At 37.1% G+C, this 24794-nt stretch overlaps 1 protein-coding gene across 1 annotated transcript in view; it reads left to right on the forward strand.

Moving 5' to 3' along the window:
• Positions 1–1038: 1038 nt before the first annotated feature.
• Positions 1039–24794, forward strand: part of LOC133653777 (membrane-associated guanylate kinase, WW and PDZ domain-containing protein 3) — a 103951-nt gene continuing 80195 nt past the window's right edge. The window contains exon 1 of the mRNA XM_062053454.1: positions 1039–1121. Coding sequence (XP_061909438.1) covers positions 1039–1121 — 83 coding nt within the window. The remainder of the gene's footprint in view (positions 1122–24794) is intronic.

Consider the following 24794-nt stretch of genomic DNA (forward strand, 5'->3'; position numbering starts at 1 on the left):
GATGTTTGACGCACATTTTGTTTTTCTTTGACAATAATGTATGCATTAACGTTATTTTTACCCTGCAGATGAGATGTTAAATACAGGCATTTATCCATATAGCCAATCTGCTGTATAATTGTCTGTGCAACTTGTGAATACTGTTGTTGTCCATCACAATTACAATTGAGTTATTTCTCCTTTGTTCCAGTTGGCGTGACGCTGCTGCAGGTACATCTACTGAGAGAAGGGGCGGTACTTTCAACTCCTTTTATTCTCTCCGCCCCTCAACTTCTCTTTGACCTTCTCTGCCTTACCTTTGTGTGGTTCGTTGTCCACCTAATCGCCTATTAGGAGCCACATGGAATCTACAGTCTTTGTAAATTAGATCCTCCACGCAATCTAACCTCTAACAACAGACGCTCCGTGCCCTGAACGCACCACGCCTGCGGCTCAATTTGACACTACTACTCGGTCAAATCGACTGTGAGGACGATTACTTTTTTTTATTATTAATAAAACAGCGAAAATGTTGCACCAGTGAACCTGCCAGAGGAAGAAAAACATTTGTTTGGGCCACGGATAAGGTGAGCATCGAGGTAAGGATTTTCTCCAGATAAAAAATTAGTACATGACAGCTCAGAAGTTAAAAGAGCATGTCAGCCATTTATCCATATATATTTATAAGCAGCTTGCCAGATTGTGTGCGTGTGAGCATGTCAATACTATCTCTCTCTCTCTCTCTCTCTCTCTCTCTCTCTCTCTCTCTCTCTCTCTCTCTCTCTCTCTCTCTCTCTCTCTCTCTCTCTCTCTCTCTCTCTCTCTCTCTCTCTCTCTCTCCCCCTCTCCCTCCCCCCTCTCTCTCTCCCCCTCTCTCACTTAGAGATTCACTAGTGTCCAAATATCCCGTCAGACGTGTGCATCCTCTGACTTTCTCTCATCCCGGCAGCCTGCACGCTGCTTCCTGTCACATAGAAATAGGCTGCTTATTTTTAAGGGGGAAAATATTATAAATAAACAAACAATATATTGTGCAGGATTAAAACGTGCGCCGGGTCAATGTATATAGACGCGTTCAAACGGATCCTCTTTGAAAGGCTCACCTGCTTGAAAAGAATGTGTGTGTGTCAGCGCCAAGGCAGGTCAGTATTTCCCTTTCGTGTGAGAAAAGTGTGTGTGTGCATGTGTGAAAAGGCATGTACTGAAGTCATGGGTGTGTGTTTGCGTGTTGTGGATGCTTATGGCAGATGCTGGGAGTGATAAGAGTCACGTGTTTATGGGAAGTTGTGTCAGAGCAGGTGATGCAAAAGTTAAAAGTTAGCGTGCATCAGGCCTGTGCAAAAATCAAAATGGATTTGAGCGTGTCTTCCAAAATTCCAATTCAATTCCATGGTATATGAATTGAGGTTGCAAACAGGAATCAGCATTGAAAGTGCATGAACATTCCAACTGATTATTTTTGCTGTATCCCAGAATCATGCTTTACGCAGTATGCTGTATTTCCATACTTAAATGGATTATACTTGTATAGCGCTTTTCTACTTTCAGGGTACTCAAAGCGCTTTGACACTATTTCCACATTCACCCATTCACACACACATTCACACCCACACACTCACACAATGATGGTGGGAGCTGCCATGCAAGGCCCTAACCACGGCCCATCGGGAGCAAGGGTGAAGTGTCTTGCTCAATGACACAGCATATGTGACTAGGATGGCGGAAGCTGGGGATCAAACCAGGAACCCTCACATTGCTGGCATGGCCCCTCTACCAACTGAGCCACGTGACCCCTCAGGACTGATTTGCATATTTCATAGAAATATTACTACTCTGACTTTCGTGTACATGCTTTAATTATGGCAAAAACATTTCTTAGATACATTTTTAATTTGATGTAGCCTATTACTTTTCAAATGATGGATAATATTGGAAAAATACTTAATTTCCCAGAATGCTTTTGTTAATCCAAAATGGAAGGGATTTGTCTTACATTTTAGTATCAAACGTGAAACATTCATCTTGTTACTTGGCTATAAATAATTTCTCTGAATTCATTTAATTGCACTTCCTGTGTAATTCCATTTCAAATTCCATTCATTCATGTAAAGTGAATTGAATATCCAAATTTCCGAATTCTGCACAATCCTGGTGTACACCTTTTTAGAAAAAAATACGTTGTATTTTTCTTGGGATAATATGCAAAAAAATACTTCAAGGTACGTGTGTGCTTTTCTGATTTGTTTAGGGTGTGTCCCTGTATAATACAACAGAGTGATGGATGAGTATTCACGGCCCTGACTTAACAGCAGTCGAGGATGCTGCGATGAATTTGTTAAGAAAGAAGAACAACAAAAAGTTTTGTAAACACTCCCATGCTGCACTAACAAAACAAATCCTGCTTTTGCCCTCTGATGATACACAGGATTCTCCCAAGTTTGTATCATTAGTGGGTATATGCATGTGGTTGTGGAACATGACTGTGCTCTTATTGCTAACAAGAGGGGAGAGTGATGCGAGGTGTATTTATCCTCCATTGCAGTAATGCACCTGGGAGATGTTGATTGCCTAATTATGTACCTTCTATGTCCTTCGGCTTCATGCATATTCATGCTGCTTTATTAAGGTGAGGCAAAAACAGAGTTTGCACGTGTGTGTGCAAGGCATTTTACCCTTGATAGGGCAGGGCTATGCGGGCACATTCTCCCATCTGTGGTCTAAACCTTTGCTCCCAGCAACTGCATTTGGATTCTGCACTTGTAGTCTGCGCTATTCTTAGTCCACTCAACATTTGATGAAATCCCAACAACAACAACAACAACAACAACATTCCTTTGCTCATCTCCATGCCTGCAGTAAGATTTAATTTGGATTAGATAAGCTGTTGTAAAGTGATTGGAGTCTGACGGAGTGAACACATCAATAAGAAATCAATGGCACAGGGTGGAGTTACAATTTACACAGGGACATATTTGAAATGTCAAGATGGCTATGAATCCGTGTATCCTCCAGTCGGATGTGAGTTGGATAAGTGGGATCAATATTAGGAGGTGAGACAGGCAGCAGGACGAGGCGAGGGGTCACCTTCAGCCATCCCTACTGAATCAGCATGCTGGCTTTACTCACACGACGCCCAAAGAGGTCCCCTGTAGGTCGCAAAAGTTGGACATCATGAAACGCTCATGATCAACCTGCCCATAGTTTCATAATGAATAACTTTGTGTTTGTCGTGATGTAAGCAATTATTTCCACAAGGTTGCCACACCTTTCTTTTTCTCACATGTGTTGATTACACATTTTCTATCACTGATTCTCAGCTGTTTAATTAAACTGCTCGTGCTTCCTGATGAGAGCTCATTTCTGGCCGCAGTAGTGTTTGGTGTTATGCGTCATGGCAGACTGACTGAGAGGACCTGTTGTCTCAGCGGTATTCTTCACACGAGCAGGATGTACACAGCATTGACCTTGATCCTTAAAGATATAGTGTACCCTAAGGGAGCATCACACTGACCCTGTGCTCATATCTCATGTGTGACTTTGCTGAAGTCACTTATACTGTAGGGGAAAACAGGGTTGATTGTCACACTTTTTACTCTCGTGTGAATAGCTCATCATCAAAACATTTTAATAATCATCCTTACATTGAATTAAAGTGTAAGGGTAATGGCCTCTCATTTTCCAACTTATTGTAACAAAGGTAATAAACTATCTTCATGCATGGGGATGGTTGTCACAATATTTTTAGTGGGAAAAATATTTTCTAAAAGGAGAAGAAGAAAATGTGTTATTTGATTAGCGAACGCAAAACCTTTTAACCAAGCAGTTGCCTCCTGGTCTGCAGTGTGAAGGACAACAAGTCCCCCCTCTAGTCTGTGGAGTGGACATGCCTCAATAATGTGGTCTATTGTGTATGTTTCTCCACAAACACAAAATGGGCTTGGCTTGCTTCCCCATCTGTAAAGGCAGGCCAGGCAAGGGCCTTGTCCAGTCCTGAATCTATTGAGCATTGCCCACTGTCTCCTTGGGAGATTGGTGCCAGGGACCTGTTGGGTAGGGTCTGACACCAGATGTTTGCTGACCAGTTGTTATATCTTGCTTTCTTTCACGTCTAATCTCATTTGCATGTATTATATTGTAGACTTTGCATGCATTTGCAATTCCAAGATGTTACATGGAAGTCATGTATATAGGCTCTGGTGTGTCACTTAATCAAGGGGTAGTCTTTGCCATTTATCTGAATTAAATCTTTAGTTGTGCCCTAAAAAGTGTTTGTACTGTAAGTATTGTTTTATTATACACCAGCTGTTTGTAATGTGCATCTTAGTTTTAGTTTTTATTACTAAATTTGTAGGCGTCGAAATTGACATGTAAAATACTTTATGCTAATCCAGGGGTGTTAAACTCATTTTAGCTCAGGGGCCGCATCGAGGAAAGTATATTCCCATGCGGGCCAGTCTAGTAAAATCATGGCATTAGAACTTAAAAATAAAGAAAACTTCAGATTGTTTTCTTTGTCTTACTTTGTCCAAAAATAGAACAAGCACATTCTGATAATGTACACATTACAAATAATCCTCTTGGCAAAACACTTCAAGTTAGTTGAAAATTCTGAGGAAAAAATTGGTACAGTTTCAAAAACACTGTGAAGAACACAATGAACTTAGACTTTGTCTCAGTGTTTTTACAAAGCCATTAAACTTTAAGCCCTTTCTGTTTAGGATTCTCAGGTTGGCAGTTCACCATTAAAATGTTTGATAAAGCAATTGAAATCAAGCAGAAATCAAGGTAAGATAACTACAAACTTAACTAATGTCAACATAGTAGATTTAAGCACAACAGAAGCAGCTGATTGCTTGCACCTGTGCTGAAAGTTAGCTGACACTTCATATTTTAATACTGACATGTGTGAAGTAGGTTACATTTAAATTGCTATTGCGACATCTAATGGACACATTTAGAACAGCAGTTTCTTCCATAAAAAATGAAGCTAATTTTTATGTTTAGCAAACTGATCTTGTGGGCCGCGGGCTGGGTTAAACCTGTTCGCGAGTCGTACGTTTGACACCCCTGTGCTAATCAGCAGCATGTCTATTGCAAATGCAATGTGAATTAGCATCGAGCTGGTACATTTTAAAAATGGGAGTCTTACTGTATGTTAGAGTGTTTTCTACTAGGCATACTTGCTTTGTTGGCATGGAAAATTGCAACAATACCTATAGTGGTAGTTTGACTGAGTCTGCTCTGAGTGCTACATAAGTGCTTGTTTACCGTCCGAGTCTACAACCAGACATGTCGTTGCATGCAACAAAGGTATCAAAATTAGGCGCCATTTGATTTTACGTGAATAAATACCTGGACCGACAGAATTTGGTCGCTGCCTGTAAAAGTACAGAATTATGTACTCATCTCTCTGTGATATGAATAAATATATATAAATATATTATTAGGCCGATGGACCTCTATGTGAAGAGAATGCGATGACAAACCCCAAATTTCTTGCGACCATCAAGGCTGATTGTGGTTCTTGTCCTGTATTTTGACAATTTTTCATTTCAAGACGTAAACAATTCCCCATCCTCAATTTTTGAGACACATTAAAACTGAGCAAATTGTCCTTTACCCTGAGGGCAAAAAACCTATCTTATTGAATTTGACACAGTAAGGCAAAACTAAAATTTTCAGCTCAAGACCCAAACATGTATATGTATTTGTGCAACATTGAATATACATGTAAAATAATGCTAAAACTGTATTCATTCATTTCTACTGTATGAAAAAATGAGCTGTCAGCATTCTGCCAATTGAAACTGACCAAAGATGTTTGGGAAAGGCTGGTCCATGTATTTATTAAATCATCAATATTTTCGGTACAAAAATACTGGATCAAAATCTGAATGCTTGCAATGTGTCTAATTTGATTTCAAGTCTCGAATGTTTCTGATGTACAGTATGTAAGTCACTCACTGGCATAGATTTTAGATTTGTGGTTGGTGAGCAGAGAACTGCCAATGCACTTTTTCATTCCACGTATTCTTATCAGCTTTTTCGTGTACTCAGTGGTTATTGAGTAGGTAAAATTGCGCCAATGTTTTCACGGAGTATGGCAGGAGACATGTTGTTTATGTTTTTCAAGCCACAAGCATTTAATCTTCTATTCTTAAATCGGCCACTGCTGTTCGTTTTGTGCGTGGCACTCATGTGCCCTAGATTTGGAAGTGAGTGAGCAGGACAGAGCTTTAGTTCACCCCGTGTGGCTTTCACAGTTTGGTAGGAATGTTGCGAGAGAAATGAAGGACAAGTCCGAGGTGTGTGAGGATGATCTTGTGCACCTTCCGTCACTCTATGAGTAGTTCAGATGATCTTAAGGTCACTGCTTATTTAAGATGCTTTACTTGGATGACCTCCAGTCACCCTAGAGAGGATGCTGTGGGAAGATTAAAGGCAGCATGTTTCAATACAGTCATAGTAAAAGAGAGTATTTCTGTTTAGATGCAATGTCTTCAGCTATCTGATGTTTTGCACTATTTAGATACTGCATATCATGATAGGCTTTTACCACTTTCTGTTTTGTTTTATTCAGAATAGCTTAATTCCAAATATTCTAAATATCTGACTATTCTTGACACGCCCAATGTAATGTATCAGTGTTCGTTTACAGCTACTTTTATGGGGTCCTATTATGCAAAACCAATTTTTCTTACCTGTTGGTGCCTGTTTTTGTGTATTTGGGATCCCCATAAGTCCCGAAAATTTTAACTCAAATCTTGGAGGCAATGCGGAGGTATTTTTAAAACAATTATGCTCTCTTCCAAACTTGCTCCAAACAAGCCGTTTAATAATTTGAGACTTTACTGACACATTTTGCCTTACCTCAGCAGATATCTCCATATATGGTAGAGGTTTACCCAAAGAGCTTTGCACGAGTCCACCATTTTATCCAGTTGTAGTTCAAAGTTGTAGTCAATGTGTTCCTTATTTTTCTATATTCTCTTGGTTTGGGGCAGACTGGCTTATACATCCACGTGCATGCTAAAATCCTCTGCTGTAAGCGTATATTTCCAATTCATATCTCTCAGTAGACTCGATATGGAAGCGCTAAAAACTACAACATGGCTGACCAGGTGGAGACACAGTCGAAGGAGGCTTGGCCTGAAAGAGGACTTTGGCACGTAATTTAAGACCGCTCACAAAACGTGGCATCCTGAAGAGACAGTCAGAAAGCAGTTTGAAGATGGTCTTAAACAAAATCTATGCAACATTTCTGACCAAAGCACCACCATTACATGTTATGTAGACCACAAGGACGTGTTTTAAATGTAGAAAAATTATCATAATAAAACCCCTGGAAGAAATACAGCAGGATTTCTGAAGGGGACCACTATCCATTGCAATTAAATCAATTATAAGTAAGTATAATCAATTTCAGCATCAAACTACGTCACAAAACCTTTTAGATTGTACACAGACAATGTTGTAAGTAACATTTTTTCTTAATTCCCTTGTACTCTGGTTAAAAGCAAATTTTTGGCAAAGTTTTTACTTTTATAGGTAGTACAGTATCATAGCGTGAGGTGCCACATGTGCAAAATGGTATTCCACATCTACGGGAGTGCATTGTAATACCTGACATTTGTCATGCCCTGTTGGACCAGTTTTGTATACCACACACCCAGGCACTAACACAGATAAAGCCGGAGTGGTGCTTTGCCCTTTTGCCTTGAGCCCAATTTTCTTCCCATTCATTTACATATAAAAATTATGCTCTGTCATCAATTCCATCAACCCTTTCTTATCTAACGGAGCATATATTAGGAATTCTTCCCCAAATTGCTGGACGGCTCTCACAAGCCCATAATGTTGGATAATTCAACCCTCCCATCCACCGCCAACCACTCTCCCTCCTCATATACCTGTAATGTGAGGCAAGCACAAATGGCTGCAGACAGGTAATAATGGCTTTTGTAAAATGTCCTGACGCTGTTTGGTACAACATTAACCACAAGATTAGTGCCTCGGAAAACATTATGTTGTTACTGGTCCAACACTTCCTATAAATTAAAAAAGCAACTCATAGCCTTGTCTAGTTGTTACTGACGTTTGTGATGTTCAATATATGTGAAATTTCCGGGAAAAATGGGAAAACATTGTTTTTTGACATTTTCATCACAAATCGCTGTTCAATCGGCCAAAAAAAGTCAAAACCTCGCCTGTTCAGAGTTTTAAAAAAGTGCCTTTACCACAGGGAGGAAAGTATCTGACCAGGCAAATAATTTAACACTTAATTGTTCTACAAATTAAACAAATTCACTCGCTTTGTTTAATTTAGAATTGTAATTGTTAAAACTGAGTTTGTATTGGTTGCCGTGTGAGTTGAAAATATCCTGCTGAGATTTTTATCATAATTAATAATAATTTTATGAATGATTTTCGCAATGCACCACTTTTCAATTGCACACAAAATCTTGGTAGATCACACGCAACACGCCCACTAATAGTACACCCTATTTTGTTTTTTGCACATGCTGTCCAGCGTGTGGTATTTGCAATTCGTAAATCAGGCCCATATTTTAAAATGTCTGCTCTCACTGTGATGCTGGCTGATGGGATGTTTATATCTTTCTGCACTAGGCTTGTACTCCTCGTTAAGATGATGAATTAATCATAATCTTCGCTCCTCAGATAAAAAGAAGGTGGGAGCATACCAGCATCTTGTCGTGTTTTCTTCGCCATGCCTCCAGGTCTAAATCAAATGTCAACGATGACTAACTTCTCTGCAAATGCCCACAACTTTCTATTATACAAGTGTTAGGCATGATTTTTAATCCACCACAAACTTTTACCAACTTGATGTCGGTGCAGTAGCTCATCGCCTCAGTATGTCAAGAGTTGCATAAGCTATGTTACCTCTCTGTGATCAAGGTGCCGTGTTACTAAAAGTAATTCCTCTGTGTGAGCTCTTACAATACCAATGTCACCAATACCTGGTTAATATACTGTTCATGACATGTAAATGGAGTATTGTTGGCGGTTCTTATATGTTTTTTTAAAAAGGCTTTATAGGCGGAATAGATGACTCCCATTAGCTACATTGTTAGATGTCTACTATGAGCCATATATCACACACTAGACTGCATGAAAAGAGGAAGGCATATGTGTGGTTGTCTAACATAGGAATTGTTGATGATAGGCGAAATTCCTCGCAAAAAATGCTATTCCCCAATAAAGAAAATAATAAGGGAATCTTGAAAAAAACTAAGTAAAATTATGAATTAAACTCTGTTAATTGTGTTATTTCTAAAAAAAAAAAAAATTTAACAATTTGACCCCCCTTCAAATTACTCCAAAACATGCATCTAATCACTTCAAACCACGCCCCTTTTATGCAAGCCACTGCTGATATCCAAATTTTGCCACTGGTTGGATGAGATTTGAGCAATGGATGCAAGTGGTAAACACTTGACCAAAATTTTCATCAGCAATGAATAATGTAATTGTAAATGCACTTAAGGTGTTGCCTGGCTGGCTCACCAATATTATAGATGGCAAAAGCAAGAGATATGGGGGTTCCATGGCAAACACAAATATATTGTTCTCTTCCTAACAAGTCAGTATACAATTACATTTGTAGCGGCAGGAAATGAGGACAAATGTCACTCAGTGGAAGTACAGTACAGCATATAAATGCTGTGTTATGTTAAAAAGCATGTGTTTGCGTCTATTCATGACTTTTAAACAATATACTGAGATAGGCTCCAGCGACCCCTGCGACCCCAGAAGGGACAAGCGGTAGAAAATGGATGGATGGATGGATAATGAGAGACATTGGCTGCAAGCACGGATCAAAAAGCTGCATGTCTGTATTTACAGTTGATCTATGTTAGCCCCCCTATCTTCTCATGCTCATTTACAAATGTCATTTATATAGAGATTGAATAATTTAGGTCCTAGTATTGATCCCTGAGGTACACCACAGGATATATTTAGCGTTGTAGACATGTGTTCGCCTAGTTTCACGTATTGTTTCCTGTTCGTTAGATAACTTCTTATCCAGTTTAAGACTAACCCTCTGATGCCATATCGTTCTAGTTTTTTGATTAAAATATTGTGATTAATTGTGTCAAATGCTTTAGTTAGATCCATAAAAACTGCTGCTGCACATTTTTTACTGTCTATTGCATTGGTAATTTCTTCTGTAATTTCAATTAAAGCCATTGAAGTTGAGACATTAGCTCTGTATCCATATTGGTTCTCTTCGAGTATTCTATTTTTATTTATGAAACTCTCTAATCTGTTATTAAACAGTTTTTCAATGATTTTAGAAAATTGTGGAAGTAAAGAAACAGGTCTATAATTTGTAAACATCAATTTACAAATTATAGACCTGTTTCTTTACTTCCACAATTTTCTAAAATCATTGAAAAACTGTTTAATAACAGATTAGAGAGTTTCATAAATAAAAATAGAATACTCGAAGAGAACCAATATGGATACAGAGCTAATGTCTCAACTTCAATGGCTTTAATTGAAATTACAGAAGAAATTACCAATGCAATAGACAGTAAAAAATGTGCAGCAGCAGTTTTTATGGATCTAACTAAAGCATTTGACACAATTAATCACAATATTTTAATCAAAAAACTAGAACGATATGGCATCAGAGGGTTAGTCTTAAACTGGATAAGAAGTTATCTAACGAACAGGAAACAATACGTGAAACTAGGCGAACACATGTCTACAACGCTAAATATATCCTGTGGTGTACCTCAGGGATCAATACTAGGACCTAAATTATTCAATCTCTATATAAATGACATTTGTAAAGTTACAAAAGATTTAAAGTTAGTATTATTTGCGGATGATACAACAGCGTTTTGTTCAGGAGAGAACACACAGGAGATAAAACAAATAATAGCAGAAGAAATTAACAAATTAAAAAGATGGTTTGACAAAAACAGACTATCGTTGAATCTTAGTAAAACTAAAATAATGCTATTTGGTAATAGTAGAAGAGAAAGTCAAACACAAATACAAATAGACGGAATAGAAATTGAAAGAGTAAATGAAACCAAATTTCTAGGTATAATGATTGATGATAAATTGAACTGGAAATCTCACGTAAAAAATATACAACATAAAGTAGCAAGAAACACGTCAATAATGAATAAAGCAAAACATGTTCTAGACAAAAAATCACTTCATAGTCTATACTGCTCACTAGTGTTACCATATCTGAGCTACTGTGTAGAAATATGGGGAAATAATTACAAAAGTACACTTCATTCATTAACGGTGTTACAAAAAAGATCAGTTAGAATAATACATAATGTTGGATATAGAGAACATACAAATCCTTTATTTATTGAATCAAAGATACTGAAATTCCACGACATAGTGAATTTGCAAACAGCTAAAATTATGCACAAAGCAAACTATAACCTGCTACCCAAGAATATACAACAATTCTTCTCAACAAAAGAGGAGAAATATAATCTTAGAGAAAAATGTAATTTAAAACATTTGTACGCACGTACAACACTTAAGACCTTCAGTATATCAGTATGTGGAATTAAATTATGGAATGGATTAAGCAAAGCAATCAAACAATGTACTAATATGATCCACTTCAAGAAACTCTTCAAACTTAAAGTGTTTACAAAGTACAAAGAAGAAGAACCATGACAAACATTTTCAATTTATTTCATCCATTCATTCATCCATTCTTAAAGTAATCTTACTTATCTCATCATATGAAATATGACTTTCTTCACCAATTATTATTATTAAATTCTTACTATTATTTATTTATTTATTTTTATTGTGATTACATATGGAGTTTATTGTGAAAAAATTGAGAACAGGAAGTGAATAAAAAAAGTTTCAGCAACTGTTATGTAAAGAAAAGGGGTAGGATTAAATAAGCTCTGCTTCTTCCTACTCCTTTTCGAACATGTTGAAAAGAGAAACTGGAAATTGTGATGTATCATGTTGTATGCTTGCATGTTCGAAATAAACTCAAACTCAAACTCAAACTCAAACTCATTTTCCTTATGGCAAATGTGGTTTGGAATGATGTCACCTGCACAATGATAATCAAATCGGGCTATTTTTAGTACTAAGTAGGTCTGTTTATAAAGATAAAAAATAAAGTCTAAATTATCCTTTTTTTTATGTATGATCCAAAACCTAATTAACAAAACGACAAGCCACTTATTAGTTCGACTGTCTGTTGATGACCCAATTTGTGGTTTCAGCTCTCATGTGTTTGAAAGACTTGCAATTTTTCGGCTTGCTGTTTTTCCTCCTATTAGATGATGTTTCACATTTCCAACAATATATTGTTGTTTCATGTGTTCACTTCTATGTGATGACTCAGTGACTATGTCAATCATCCAGATGTGTACTGATAACAGCTGTCTTTGTTTACCTCTGAATGTGCAGCAACAGTGGTCTGCAAGAATTGTATTATGTAAGCATTGCTCACGCTGACTTTGGTCTGGCTTATTCAGTCATATAAAAAGCCCTCAGTTGTTGGTCGTTTGCAGTGAGTGCACCCATCCAGAGAGACAAAAGGGCTGTTCGACATGCCGGTCACATTCGAGCTGACAAAACACGCTGCCAGGCCATCAATATTCGCCAAAATTCACATTTAGGAATTTACCACTTTGAACTTCAGGGAAGGAGGCATAAAATATCAAGTAAGCATACATAAATTCATCGCGCATTCTAGCTGAGCTAATTGAACAGACTAATTTTATTATCGTAGAAAACATTTAGAGCAGAAACACAATATGGACAACCACATAAGAAGAAAGGAGGACATATTTATAAACATGTGCAACTCACGCATGACAGAAAAGTGCTAAACTTCATTAGGACCATCGGAGTTAGATCACACAGAAACCTTCCATGTTGAAAGCTGTTTGTGTTAAAGTGTTGTGTTGTTTGCAGAAGGTGAACAACAAATGTGTTGTGGTCCAAAGCGATTATGTCAGAGAGCTATGTACAAGCAAAGGATGGCTTTGATTGGGATGGAGGATGAAATGTGGACAGACAGGAGTGTGGGGGAAAATCAGAGGAGCTGACAGCCGCAGGCCAGACAGCCTCACTCGTGTCATTGATACACGAGGAGCATTACAATAAGTTGTGCTGCTAAATTTGGGAATGTCTTAGTGGTGCACGTGGGAAATGATTACATTCATTGCTTAAGAATGTGTTACGTGTACAGGGGAAGAAGACGGCTCAGACAGCAGGGACGTCGTTTAGCTCTATATTTATTAAATATTTACAAGGGAAATGAGGCGTATAATTAATCCAAAACTATGTGAAGCGAGTATATGATTAGTGTTACCCGGAGTGTTGAGCGAGGTGCGGAAGTCCAAGAGGGGAAAGGCATGCTCGGAGGTCCATGAGCAGGCGTGAGAACAAGGGCAGGAGCGAGGCGTCAAAAGGTGCAGCCAGGGAACCAGAGGGGTTACGGGGAGACGAGACACACATATCGTAACGCGGGAACGGAGGAAAGGCTGCTGGGACGACAAGGGACACCAGACAAATGAAGACGGAGGGGGAGAAACACATAGAGAGAGAGAGAGAGTGCATAGAGCTAGGGTTTGTCAGCTTACTGTATGGGAACAGGTCGCTATGTTCTGGCCCGGAACGCAGGTCTGCACTGACTTAAGAAGCCCAGGCAACTCATCAGCGACAGGTGTGCAGATTGCAGATTGATTGCAGCTGCCTGCTGCAGCCGTAGTGGCATGCGCATGTGAGCTCTTGGAGGTGCGCCCAGTGCAGCGCACAGATGAATGCGCACTGAGGTGCGCCTAGGCCGTGACAGAATGCTCTATTTTTACCATGGGATTATCTACGACTCTATTTTCAGAAGTTTTCTTTTTTAAATGAAATAAACGCAGGGACACATTTTAAATCAGACACCAACCAGTTTTGACAATCTATAAAAAAATATTTGGTTATTAAAAATAAAGTAACATACATAAACGTTGTATGTGTTTTACGTGTTATGTGTGAATGGGAATGGAGAGACAAGTGTTTAATGTATGTCTGTAAGTCAGGAGTGTCCAAACGTTTTCAACTGAGGGCCGCAGACAGACAAATGCATGAAGAAAGATGCTGGGGCCATTTTGATATTTTTCACTTCACTTTCAAAACCAGTGCAATATACTGATATTTTAAACAAGAAAAACAGCCTGCATGTCACTAGCTTTGTGTTATTAGCGTCAACATTTAAACTTTTCGTAATTACATTACACCTGTTTGCAGTTTTATTCAATTATTTTTTTCCCTAATTGTACTTTGTGTGCCGCGGGTCTGTTAAAAAAAAAAATAACTGTGGGCCGCAAGTGGCTCTTAGGCCGCACTTTGGAAACCCTTGCACTAGGTGAATGGAAATTCGTACATACTTGCAAGTTTTTATTGTGTACTGTACTGTACATGTCAACTATAAGATGATGTTTATAAGATGATCTGCGCTTCATTCTCTAACGGTGTTACAAATAAAGATAAATTAGAATAATACATAATGTTGGATATAGAAAATATACAAACCCTTCATTTAATGAATCAAAAATAATGAAATTGAACGACTTGCTGCATTTGCAAACAGCTAAAATGATGTACAAAGCAAACTATAACCTGCTACCAAAGAGTGTACAACAATTCCTCTCAACAAAAAACGTGAAATATAACCTTGGAGGAAAATCTAATTTAAAACATGTGTATGCTCGTACAACACTTAAGACCTTTAGCATATCTATATGTGGAATTAAATTATGAAATGGATTAAGCAAGGAAATCAAACAAAGCACCAATACGATTCAGTTTAAAAGACTGTTCAAACTACAAGTGTTCACAAAGTACAAGGAATAACTTTTTTTTAAATACAAAAATGAGATATGTATACAGTACAGGCCAAAAGTTTGGACACACCTTCTCCTCATTAGATGCGTTTTCTTTATTTTTATGACTATTTACATCAGGGGTCCCCAATCTTTTTGACTCGGGGGCCGCATTAGGTTAAAACAATTTGGCCGGGGGCCGGGCTGTATATATATATATATATATATATATATATATATATATATATATATATATATATATACATATATATATATATATATATATATATATTTTTTTTTTTTTTATATATATATATATATGTATATATATATATATATATATATATATATATATATATATATATATATATATATATATATATATATATATATATATAATATTCATATGTATATGTATATATATATAATATATTTTAGATGTACAGTATATATTAGATAGATACATATATACTGTATATATATATATATATATATATATATATATATATATATATATATATATATATATATATATATATATATACATATTAGATATATATATAGCGCACTTTCCGCGCGTGCGATGATGTCACGTTATCGATGATAAAATGCATTTTTAGACAATATGATTTGCCTGAGCGGCTAGGAGACACCGTGAGTAGCAAGCAGTACAAAGTGGATAAGAAAAGACAGAATTTTTTTAAATTTAATTTAATTTAATTTAATTTTTTTATACTTGGGACTTCCCGCGGGCCTGATTTTGGCCGCTGGCGGGCCATAGTTTGGGGACCCCTGATTTACATTGTAGATTGTCACTGAAGGCATCAAAACTATGAATGAACACATGTGGAGTTATGTACTTAACAAAAAAGGTGAAAGAACTGAAAACATGTTTTGTATTCTAGTTTCTTCAAAATAGCCACCTTTTGCTCTGATTACTGCTTTGCACACTCTTGGCATTCTCTCAATGAGCTTCAAGCACACCTATGAAGTGAAAACCATTTCAGGTGACTACCTCTTGAAGCTCATCGAGAGAATGCAAAGAGTGTGCGAAAAAGTAATCAGAGCAAAAGGTGGCTATTTTGAAGAAATTAGAACATAAAACATGTTTTCAGTTATTTCACCTTTTTTTTGTTAAGTACATAACTCCACATGTGTTCATTCATAGTTTTGATGCCTTCAGTGACAATCTACAATGTAAATAGTCATGAAAATAAAGAAAACACTTTGAATGAGAAGGTGTGTCCAAACCTTTGGCCTGTACTGTATATACATATACATATATATATATATATATATATATATATATATATATATATATATATATATATATATATATATATATATATATATATATATATATATATATGTGATGCATTACATTGTATCATATGCATGTTCGAAATAAACAGAAACTGAACTTAACTGAACATGTTTAAATTGGGTGTGTATGTAAATGGACAGTCGGGGTGTTTGTTTTTTTCTCAAATTAATTGCGATTCTCATTTGTAACAATTCTTAATCGATTAAAAAAACTCAAAAATCGATTAAAAAAAAAGGATAGATAGTACTTTATTGATTCCTTCAGGAGAGTTCCCTCAGGAAAATTAAAAATGCCAGCAGCAGTGTACAGAATTGAGATCAAATTTAAAAAGTAAAAAGTAAATAATGATAGATGTATATATTTATTTATATATGTTTTTTTTTTATCTGACCTGTCCAGCCACTAAGGCAAATCATATTGTTGATGTAGATGCCCATATCTGCTGTACAGATTTACTTTAGAAAAGAGAAGTGTGGGATACTTTTCTTGTTGCCTTATTTGTATTTGACTTTAAGTTTGGGTACGATTGTATTAAATAAAACAATTTTTTAAAATTAACATAGAAATGTATCCGAGCTTTTTTATCTATTTTATGGCGGTATGTAGTAGTTAATCATAGAACTGGCACCCAATTTTATTGAAAAAGTATTGATTGTGAATCAAGAATCGACTCTGAATTGAATCGCTACCCCCAAGAATCAAATCGAATCATGTGGTGCCCAAAGATTCAGTGTGTGTATCTAAAGGGGAGACATGTCTTTATATTATTTGTGTATGTTAATGGCAACATGTGAATGGTAATGAACATTCTACACCACGTGTGTCCAAAGTGTGGCCCGAGGGCCAATTACGGCAATTTAAAAGCTTGCGGCACATTCTAAAAAAATAAATACTTTAAGGGTTCATATTATGATTTTTTTTTCTACTTTTAAAACGCTTCCTTGTGCTCTACATAACATGTAATGATGGTTCTTTGGTCAACATTTTGCCTAGATTATCAATTAAAATCAAATCAAACTTAATTTATAAAGTGCTTTTCATACATAAAAGAAATGCAAAGCCAAGTGCTTTACAGACTTACAAACAATACCCTGATGACCCAGATCTCCTATTATCGCACACACACACACACACGCACACACATAATTACACATGCACATGTATGAATAAATTAAGGCATGGCTGAGTACAGAGGAGACATGTGAGTAAACACTATCACAGGAGCCATCTGCACCAGGAGGTCACCAGACCATGGCCACCAGGACGCTGGCACAAAGAGCCCCACAGAATGGCCAATAAGCGCTGAAAAATATAAATAATAAAACCTGTAAAATAGTAAGAACCTTGAGTAGAGATAAAGGATCAAATACAAGTAAAACATATGAAGATTAAAAAAAATAAAATATACAGTAAATATAAAATAAATAAATGGAACTAAATAAAATCTTGTATAACTAATAAGATAAAAGTAAAGTATGAATGACTTCAATAAAACTAATAAATATTAGGTCAAAGTCAAATGGAAAAGGTGGGTCTTAACTGCTCTTTGAAAACATGAACGTTCTCTGCAGCCCTGAGGTCCTCCGGCAAGATGTTCCATAGACGTGGACCATAGTGGAAAGATGCCATCCAGTAACTTTGTGTTCTGACTTTTGGAATAATTAGGAGATGACTGGTAGAGTATCTCAGGGCCCGCGAAGGTTTGCAGAGTAAAGGAAAATCTGAAAGATAAGAAGGCCCAATATCATACAAACATTTATAAACCATAAGAATGACTTTAAAATTGATCCTGAAACACACAAGGAGCCAATGCAGAGATTTTACAACTGGTGTAAAGTGAGCCCACCTTCTGGTCTTTGTCAGGACACGTGCCGCTGAACTTTGTAATAATTGCAAAGGTGTAATAACCTTTTTAGGAAGACCAGAAAGCAGGGCGTTACAATATTCTATACGACTTGTAATAAAAGCATGCATTAGCGTCTCTATTTTGCCCTGAGAGAGAAAGATTATGTTTTACAGACCATCTTCAAGCCGCTTTCTGACCATCTCTTCTCTTTTGTTAGCGGTCTTATTTACGTGCCTCCACTTCGACTGCGTCTTCTCCCCGTCAGCCATGTTGTAGTTTTTAGTGCTTCCAAATGGAGTGTACTGACAGATATGAGTTAGAAATATACGCTACTTTGTATTGGAAATGGCAACAGTGGAGGACACATGTGCATATAGGAGCCAGTCTACCCCACAACGAGAGGATATAGAAAAAGGAGCTTACTGACTACAACGTACAATCTTCAGGGAAATCTCTACCATACATTGAGATATCCACTGACATCACATGTGGGAAAAACGTCACAAATTGGGCAAATTCCAAACAGCTGGTTTGAAGGAAGTATAAAGAAAGGCAATTTGTTTTATAAATATCTCTGACGTACCTTCATGGTTTAATTTTAAATTTTTTAAACTTACGCAGATCCCAAATACACAAAAACAGGTACCAATCGGTAAGAAAAGTTTTGCATTATAGGTTCCCTTTAAAAAAACAAAACACACACAAAGTTGAATAAAAGGGCAAAGTGTCAAGACTTGGACTTTGGCGTGGTTTGTTCTCCCGTGGTGCAAATGATTTGGACCAGTCATGGCGTGCAGGTTTAATTTTAACACTCAAAAAAGGAATAAACAAAAGGCGCGCACAATGGCGGAAGTACAAAACTTGGCTACAAAAACAAAAACTCGCACAAAGGCAGAACTATGGACATAAAACAAAACTTAGAAACTATGGCATGAATAAAGAAAACTTACTTGGACAAGAAAAGGGCAGGAAAAAGAGCAGCATGGATCATAAGGATGAGTAGAGAGTGTGATGTCGCCAGGCTGACTTCCTGGCAAGTGGCAACAATGGGCTTAAATAATAGTGACATGATTAGTGAAAACAGGTGTGTGACTCAAAACGTGAAACAGGTGCGTGACATGACAGGTGAAAACTAATGGGTTGCTATGGTGACACAACAAACAAAAGTGCACAAAGAGTCCAAAAACAAAACCGAACATGACTAAAACAAAACATGATCACACAGACATGACACAAACAGGTGTAATGTATCGAGAAAAAGCTGAAATGTTGACGCTAATAAAAAAAACCCAGCCACACTAGTTTAAATGTAACTTAGATAATGGGTTTCACTATGTGAAGCGCTTTGAGTCACTAGAGAAAAGCGCTATACAAAAATATAATTCACTTCACTTCAAAGTGGACATTTGTATTGTGCTGGATAAATCAATAAAGACAATTTGATGCTTTCTTGCCAGGATGATTTCTCAGAGAGGAACTCAATTATTCATTCAATTTAATTGATGTGTTTGACTTACAACGTTCTGCTTCAGGATCTTTCAAGACTCTTGTGTTTGGGGCTATTCCCTAGTGGGCTTGTTTCTGTGCTTTGGCTGGACTTTGAATCAGTGAATACTGCGTTGGCAAAACTCACCTGAAACAGCATTTAACAAATCAACACAATCCAAGTCCAACATTGAAATAACTGCTTGGATAATAGGTTAAAACATTTCAGATGATATTGTACACATTTTTGACAATGGGGCAAATGCATAACCCCTCCAGATGTTGTTTTTCCAGGATGACGGTGTTGCAGTAATAATGGGCCATTGGGGGCATAATAGTCCTTTTTCAAACATATATGCGTGACACAGCTGTTTTTCTCCCCTCTGTACTATTATCGCCTTGAGCCTTCTCTCGGAATAGACAGAAATCATGTAAATATATATTTCCAAAAATACATTCCACATGATGTGTATTTTTCCACCGACTGATTGTTGTGGTCTGAAATTTCACTGTGGTACGTTTGGAAGGGTCTCAGGCCGCAGGGACCCCGGTAGAGAGGAAGTCAGTGAAACGGGATATGTATTGGTCAGCTCTTTCATGACCTGAAGGTTACAATTTGCTGCGCTGCAATGTTTTCATAAGGATAAATAGACTCTGTATTGTCTTCTCTCTTGAACATTTCATTTGAATATGATGCATTATAGTTATGTCACATTGCACATTACACAATAATGACACAATAATTAATTAATCAATTCATTGATTGTGTACACACACACACACACACACATATATATATATATATATATATATATATATATATATATATATATATATATATATATATATATATATATATATATATATATATATATATATATATATATATATATATATATATATATATATATATATATATATATATATATATATATATATATATATATATATATATATATACTGTATATGCAGTGTTAGTGGTAGGGATTTTCAAAATGGGGTCCCAAAAGTGGGATCTCAAACATTTACTGTGGGACCCCATTTTTATGACTCGATGGGGTCCTACAGTAAATTTTTGAGGTCCCACTTTTTTGTAACCGTTTTGAAAACAAATGATAAATGTATGCATTATCCTGTTATATCTCACATTCTAGATTGTGTTTGGAAAAAAGGTTGTCATAAACGTTACTTCATTTTTATGCATATGTAAATGTATTCAGTTATAAACATTCATTCATTTTCTTCTTTCTTTCATGGATCTAAACTTTACCGCTGCCGGTAGTTTTTTCTATGTTTTTATTTAATAAGTTGTAGGTGTATCTATTTCAGTATAAAAGTATACAAATGTTTTGCTTCGGTCATGAAATTATGATAATCGTGTGCCAGGGCATATATACATTATTTATTTAATGCTTAAATCTTTAGAGTCTACATCAACTTCAGATCTATCCGTCAATTCTAAGTATTTTTTAATGTTGTTCTTTTGTTTGTTTGTTTTCTGCCCTTTTTTGTCAAAGAAAACTATGTTTTTTTTATGGCAAACACACAAAATATGCAAAATCTTCCACAAAAAATAATTTTCAAAGTGGAATATTTGATGTGAAGTAATCGGGCCCTTGGATAGGTCAATAATTCATAAAAACATTGATTTTAATTCAATATTATGTTTTGAGCAATGACAGTTTTAAAGAAAAAAACAGCTTTGTTTCATTAGTCAACTTGCAACTTTTTCTAAATTACATTTCACCTGTAAGCTTTTTTATTCTACTTTTGTTATGTTTTTGTTTATATTAATAGTATTTTTAGAATGTGCCGTGGGCCTTTAAAACATTAGCTGCGGGCCGCAAATGGCCTCCGGGCCACACTTTTGACACCCCTGCTATAGATAATAAAAAAATAAATCTGATAAGTCTGGTGGTAGCGGGGGTGTATATTGTAGCCCGGAAGAGTTAGGGCTGCAAAGGATTCTGGGTATTTGTTCTGTTGTGTTTATGTTGTGTTACGGTGCGGATGTTCTCCCTAAATGTGTTTGTCATTCTTGTTTGGTGTGGGTTCACAGAGTGGCGCATATTTGTAACAGTGTTGAAGTTGTTTATATGCCCACCCTCAGTGTGACCTGTATGGCTGTTGATCAAGTATGTCTTGCAGTCAGCTATGTGTGTCTGGAGAAGCCGCATACAACATGTGACTGAACCGGCATGCTGTTTGTATTGAGAAAAAGCTGACACGACGACAGGTTGTAGAGGACGCTAAGGGCAGTGCCATCATGTCACGCCCTCAATATTGTTGTGCGGGTGAAAATCAGAAGAAATTCGGGAGAATGGTTGCCCCGGGAGATTTTCGGGAGGGGCACTGAAATTCGAGAGTCTCCCGGGAAAAATCGGGAGGGTTGGCAAGTATGCTTGTACAGTAGTTAGCATATTGGATAAGGTTTTTTTTCCTGGTACTGCGGCTTCTGCAGGCCCCATACCAAAAAATGTTAATGTTGGGTTAATGAACAATATTAAATCAGGGGTACCCTCACTTTTTGCCTACAAGGCCATGAGTGAGGAGTTTAGGCCCATACTGCCATCCAGTATATATATTGGTGGAGATTATCACATTTGCTAGACGGCAAATATTTAGCTTTGCCATCTATAATTGCGTGAGCTTGAACAAGATCAGTATGAATCTATAATAGTTGGTTCAACTATTCAACTTAAATAGAAAAAATTATGATTGAATGAATGAATTGAATTACTTTTTCCTTTCACTGCATGTGTTTGCAGCAGGCTCCCGATATCAAATATATAAAGATCAATTTTGCATCGTATGTCTTCCCACTACTGAGGGCATCCGAGCGCTGTGTTTTTATGTGCACCCTGGTGAGTGTGGAGAGAGTGGAGCAATGGCATGGTGTGTGTCAGTGTCGGGATGAGTCTGGACTTCAGCGGTCCGACAGCCTGTGGCTCATTAAAGCGCCATCAGACACACGAGGTCAAGACAACAGCAATTGCTTATGCGCATGCGTGTAACGTCCACACACAATGCGGTCCGGATATAATACCACGAACCAATCTTTTTTTCTTTTCTTTTTTAGCATTTTAATAATGGCTAGCAACTGCACGGATGTTTAGAGAACTCTATGGATAAATCATGAAATAAGCAGTGGTTTATGAAAATATGACATCACGCACACGGGAATGCTTTAATTGTGATTAATGCATGGAGTTGATAGTTAGTGCAATGTTTTATGTGTGGGTGGACGGCTGGCGAGCTTCAGGGAAGCAGGTTGACAATGTTGCTGCAGAAGCTCTCACAGCAGGGTAGAGCCACTCAGCTTCAAGGTTGAAGTGATAAGCATAATTTCAGGTTTGAAGGCGTCACAGTAAACTGCAATTTGTTTTTGTTTTTAATAGTTTTTTTTTATTCTAATGTGCTAAAGAGCTATCACTTCTGAGTCAACTGAAAAGCAGCTTGTGTATTTGGCTTTTTGAGTAAACTGCTCCTTATCCTCAAAGTAGTGTTGTAACGATACCAATATTTTGGTACCGGTACTAAAATTATTTTGGTACTTTTCGGTACTTTTCTAAAGGCCTACTGAAATGAGATTTTCTTATTTAAACGGGGGAAGCAGATCCATTCTATGTGTCATACTTGATCATTTCGCGATATTGCCATATTTTTGCTGAAAGGATTTAGTAGAGAACATCGACGATAAAGTTCGCAACTTTTGGTCGCTGATAAAAAAAGCCTTGCCTGTACCGGAAGTAGTGTGACATCACAGATTGAAGAGCTCCTCACATCTGCACATTGTTTTCAATCATGGACGCCAGCAGCGTGAGCGATTCGGACCGAGAAAGCGACGATTACCCCATTAATTTGAGCGAGGATGAAAGATTTGTGGATGAGGAAAGTGAAAGTGAAGGATTAGAGGGCAGTGGAAGCGATAACCCGCCAATACAACTCAAACACCCGCACAACACACTCAATCCCACAGCCCAAAGTACCGTTCACTTCCGCAAAGTTCATACAGCACTTATATTCCCCCAAAGTTACGTACGTGACATGCACATAGCGGCACGCACGGACGGGCTAGCAATCAAATGTTTGGAAGAAAGCTGCGTACTCACGGTAGCGCGTCTGCTATCCAACTCAAAGTCCTCCTGGTTGTGTTGCTGCAGCCAGCCGCTAATACACCGATCCCACCTACAGCTTTCTTCTTTGCTGTCTTCATTGTTCATTAAACAAATTGCAAAAGATTCACCAACACAGATGTCCAGAATACTGTGGAATTTTGCGATGAAAACAGAGCTGTTTGTATTGGGACACAATGGTGTCCCAATACTTCCGCAAACTCCGTGACGTCACGCGCAAACGTCACCATACCGAGACGTTTTCAGCCGGATATTTCCCGGGAAATTTAAAATTGCACAAGTTAACCCGGCCGTATTGGCATGTGTTGCAATGTTAAGATTTCATCATTGATATATAAACTATCAGACTGTGTGGTCGGTAGTAGTGGGTTTCAGTAGGCCTTCTGAGTCAACTGAAAAGCAGCTTGTGTATTTGGCTTTTTGAGTAAACTGCTCCTTATCCTCAAAGTAGTGTTGTAACGATACCAATATTTTGGTACCGGTACTAAAATTATTTCGGTACTTTTCGGCACTTTTCTAAATAAAGGGGACCACAAAAAAATTGCATTATTGGCTTTATTTTAACAACAAATCTTAGGGTACATTAAACATATGTTTCTTATTGCAGTTAAGTCCTTAAATAAAATAGTGAACATACTAGACAACTTGTCTTTTAGTAGTAAGTAAGCAAACAAAGGCTCCTAATTAGTCTGCTGACATGTGCAGTAACATATTGTGTCATTTATCATTCTATTATTTTGTCAACATTATTAAGGACAAGTGGTAGAAAATGGATTATTAATCTACTTGTTCATTTACTGTTAATATCCGCTTACTTTCTCTTTTAACATGTTCTGTCTACACTTCTGTTAAAATGTAATAATCACTTATTCTTCTGTTGTTTGATACTTTACATTAGTTTTGGATGATACCACAAATTTGGGAATCAATCCGATACGAAGTAGTTACAGGATCATACATTGGTCATATTCAAAGTCCTCATGTGTCCAGGGACATATTTCCTGAGTTTATAAACTTACAAACGTGTAATATACATTTTTTTAAAACGAAAGAAGATGTTGTGATGCCAAAAAATATCGACGTAATCATAGTAGTATCGACTAGATACGTGCCTGTACTTGATATCATTACAGTGGATGTTAGGTGTAGATCCACCAATGGCGTTAGTTTACATT

Source organism: Entelurus aequoreus, linkage group LG07 (assembly GCF_033978785.1).
Source record: "Entelurus aequoreus isolate RoL-2023_Sb linkage group LG07, RoL_Eaeq_v1.1, whole genome shotgun sequence".
NCBI classification, from domain to species: Eukaryota; Metazoa; Chordata; class Actinopteri; order Syngnathiformes; family Syngnathidae; genus Entelurus; species Entelurus aequoreus.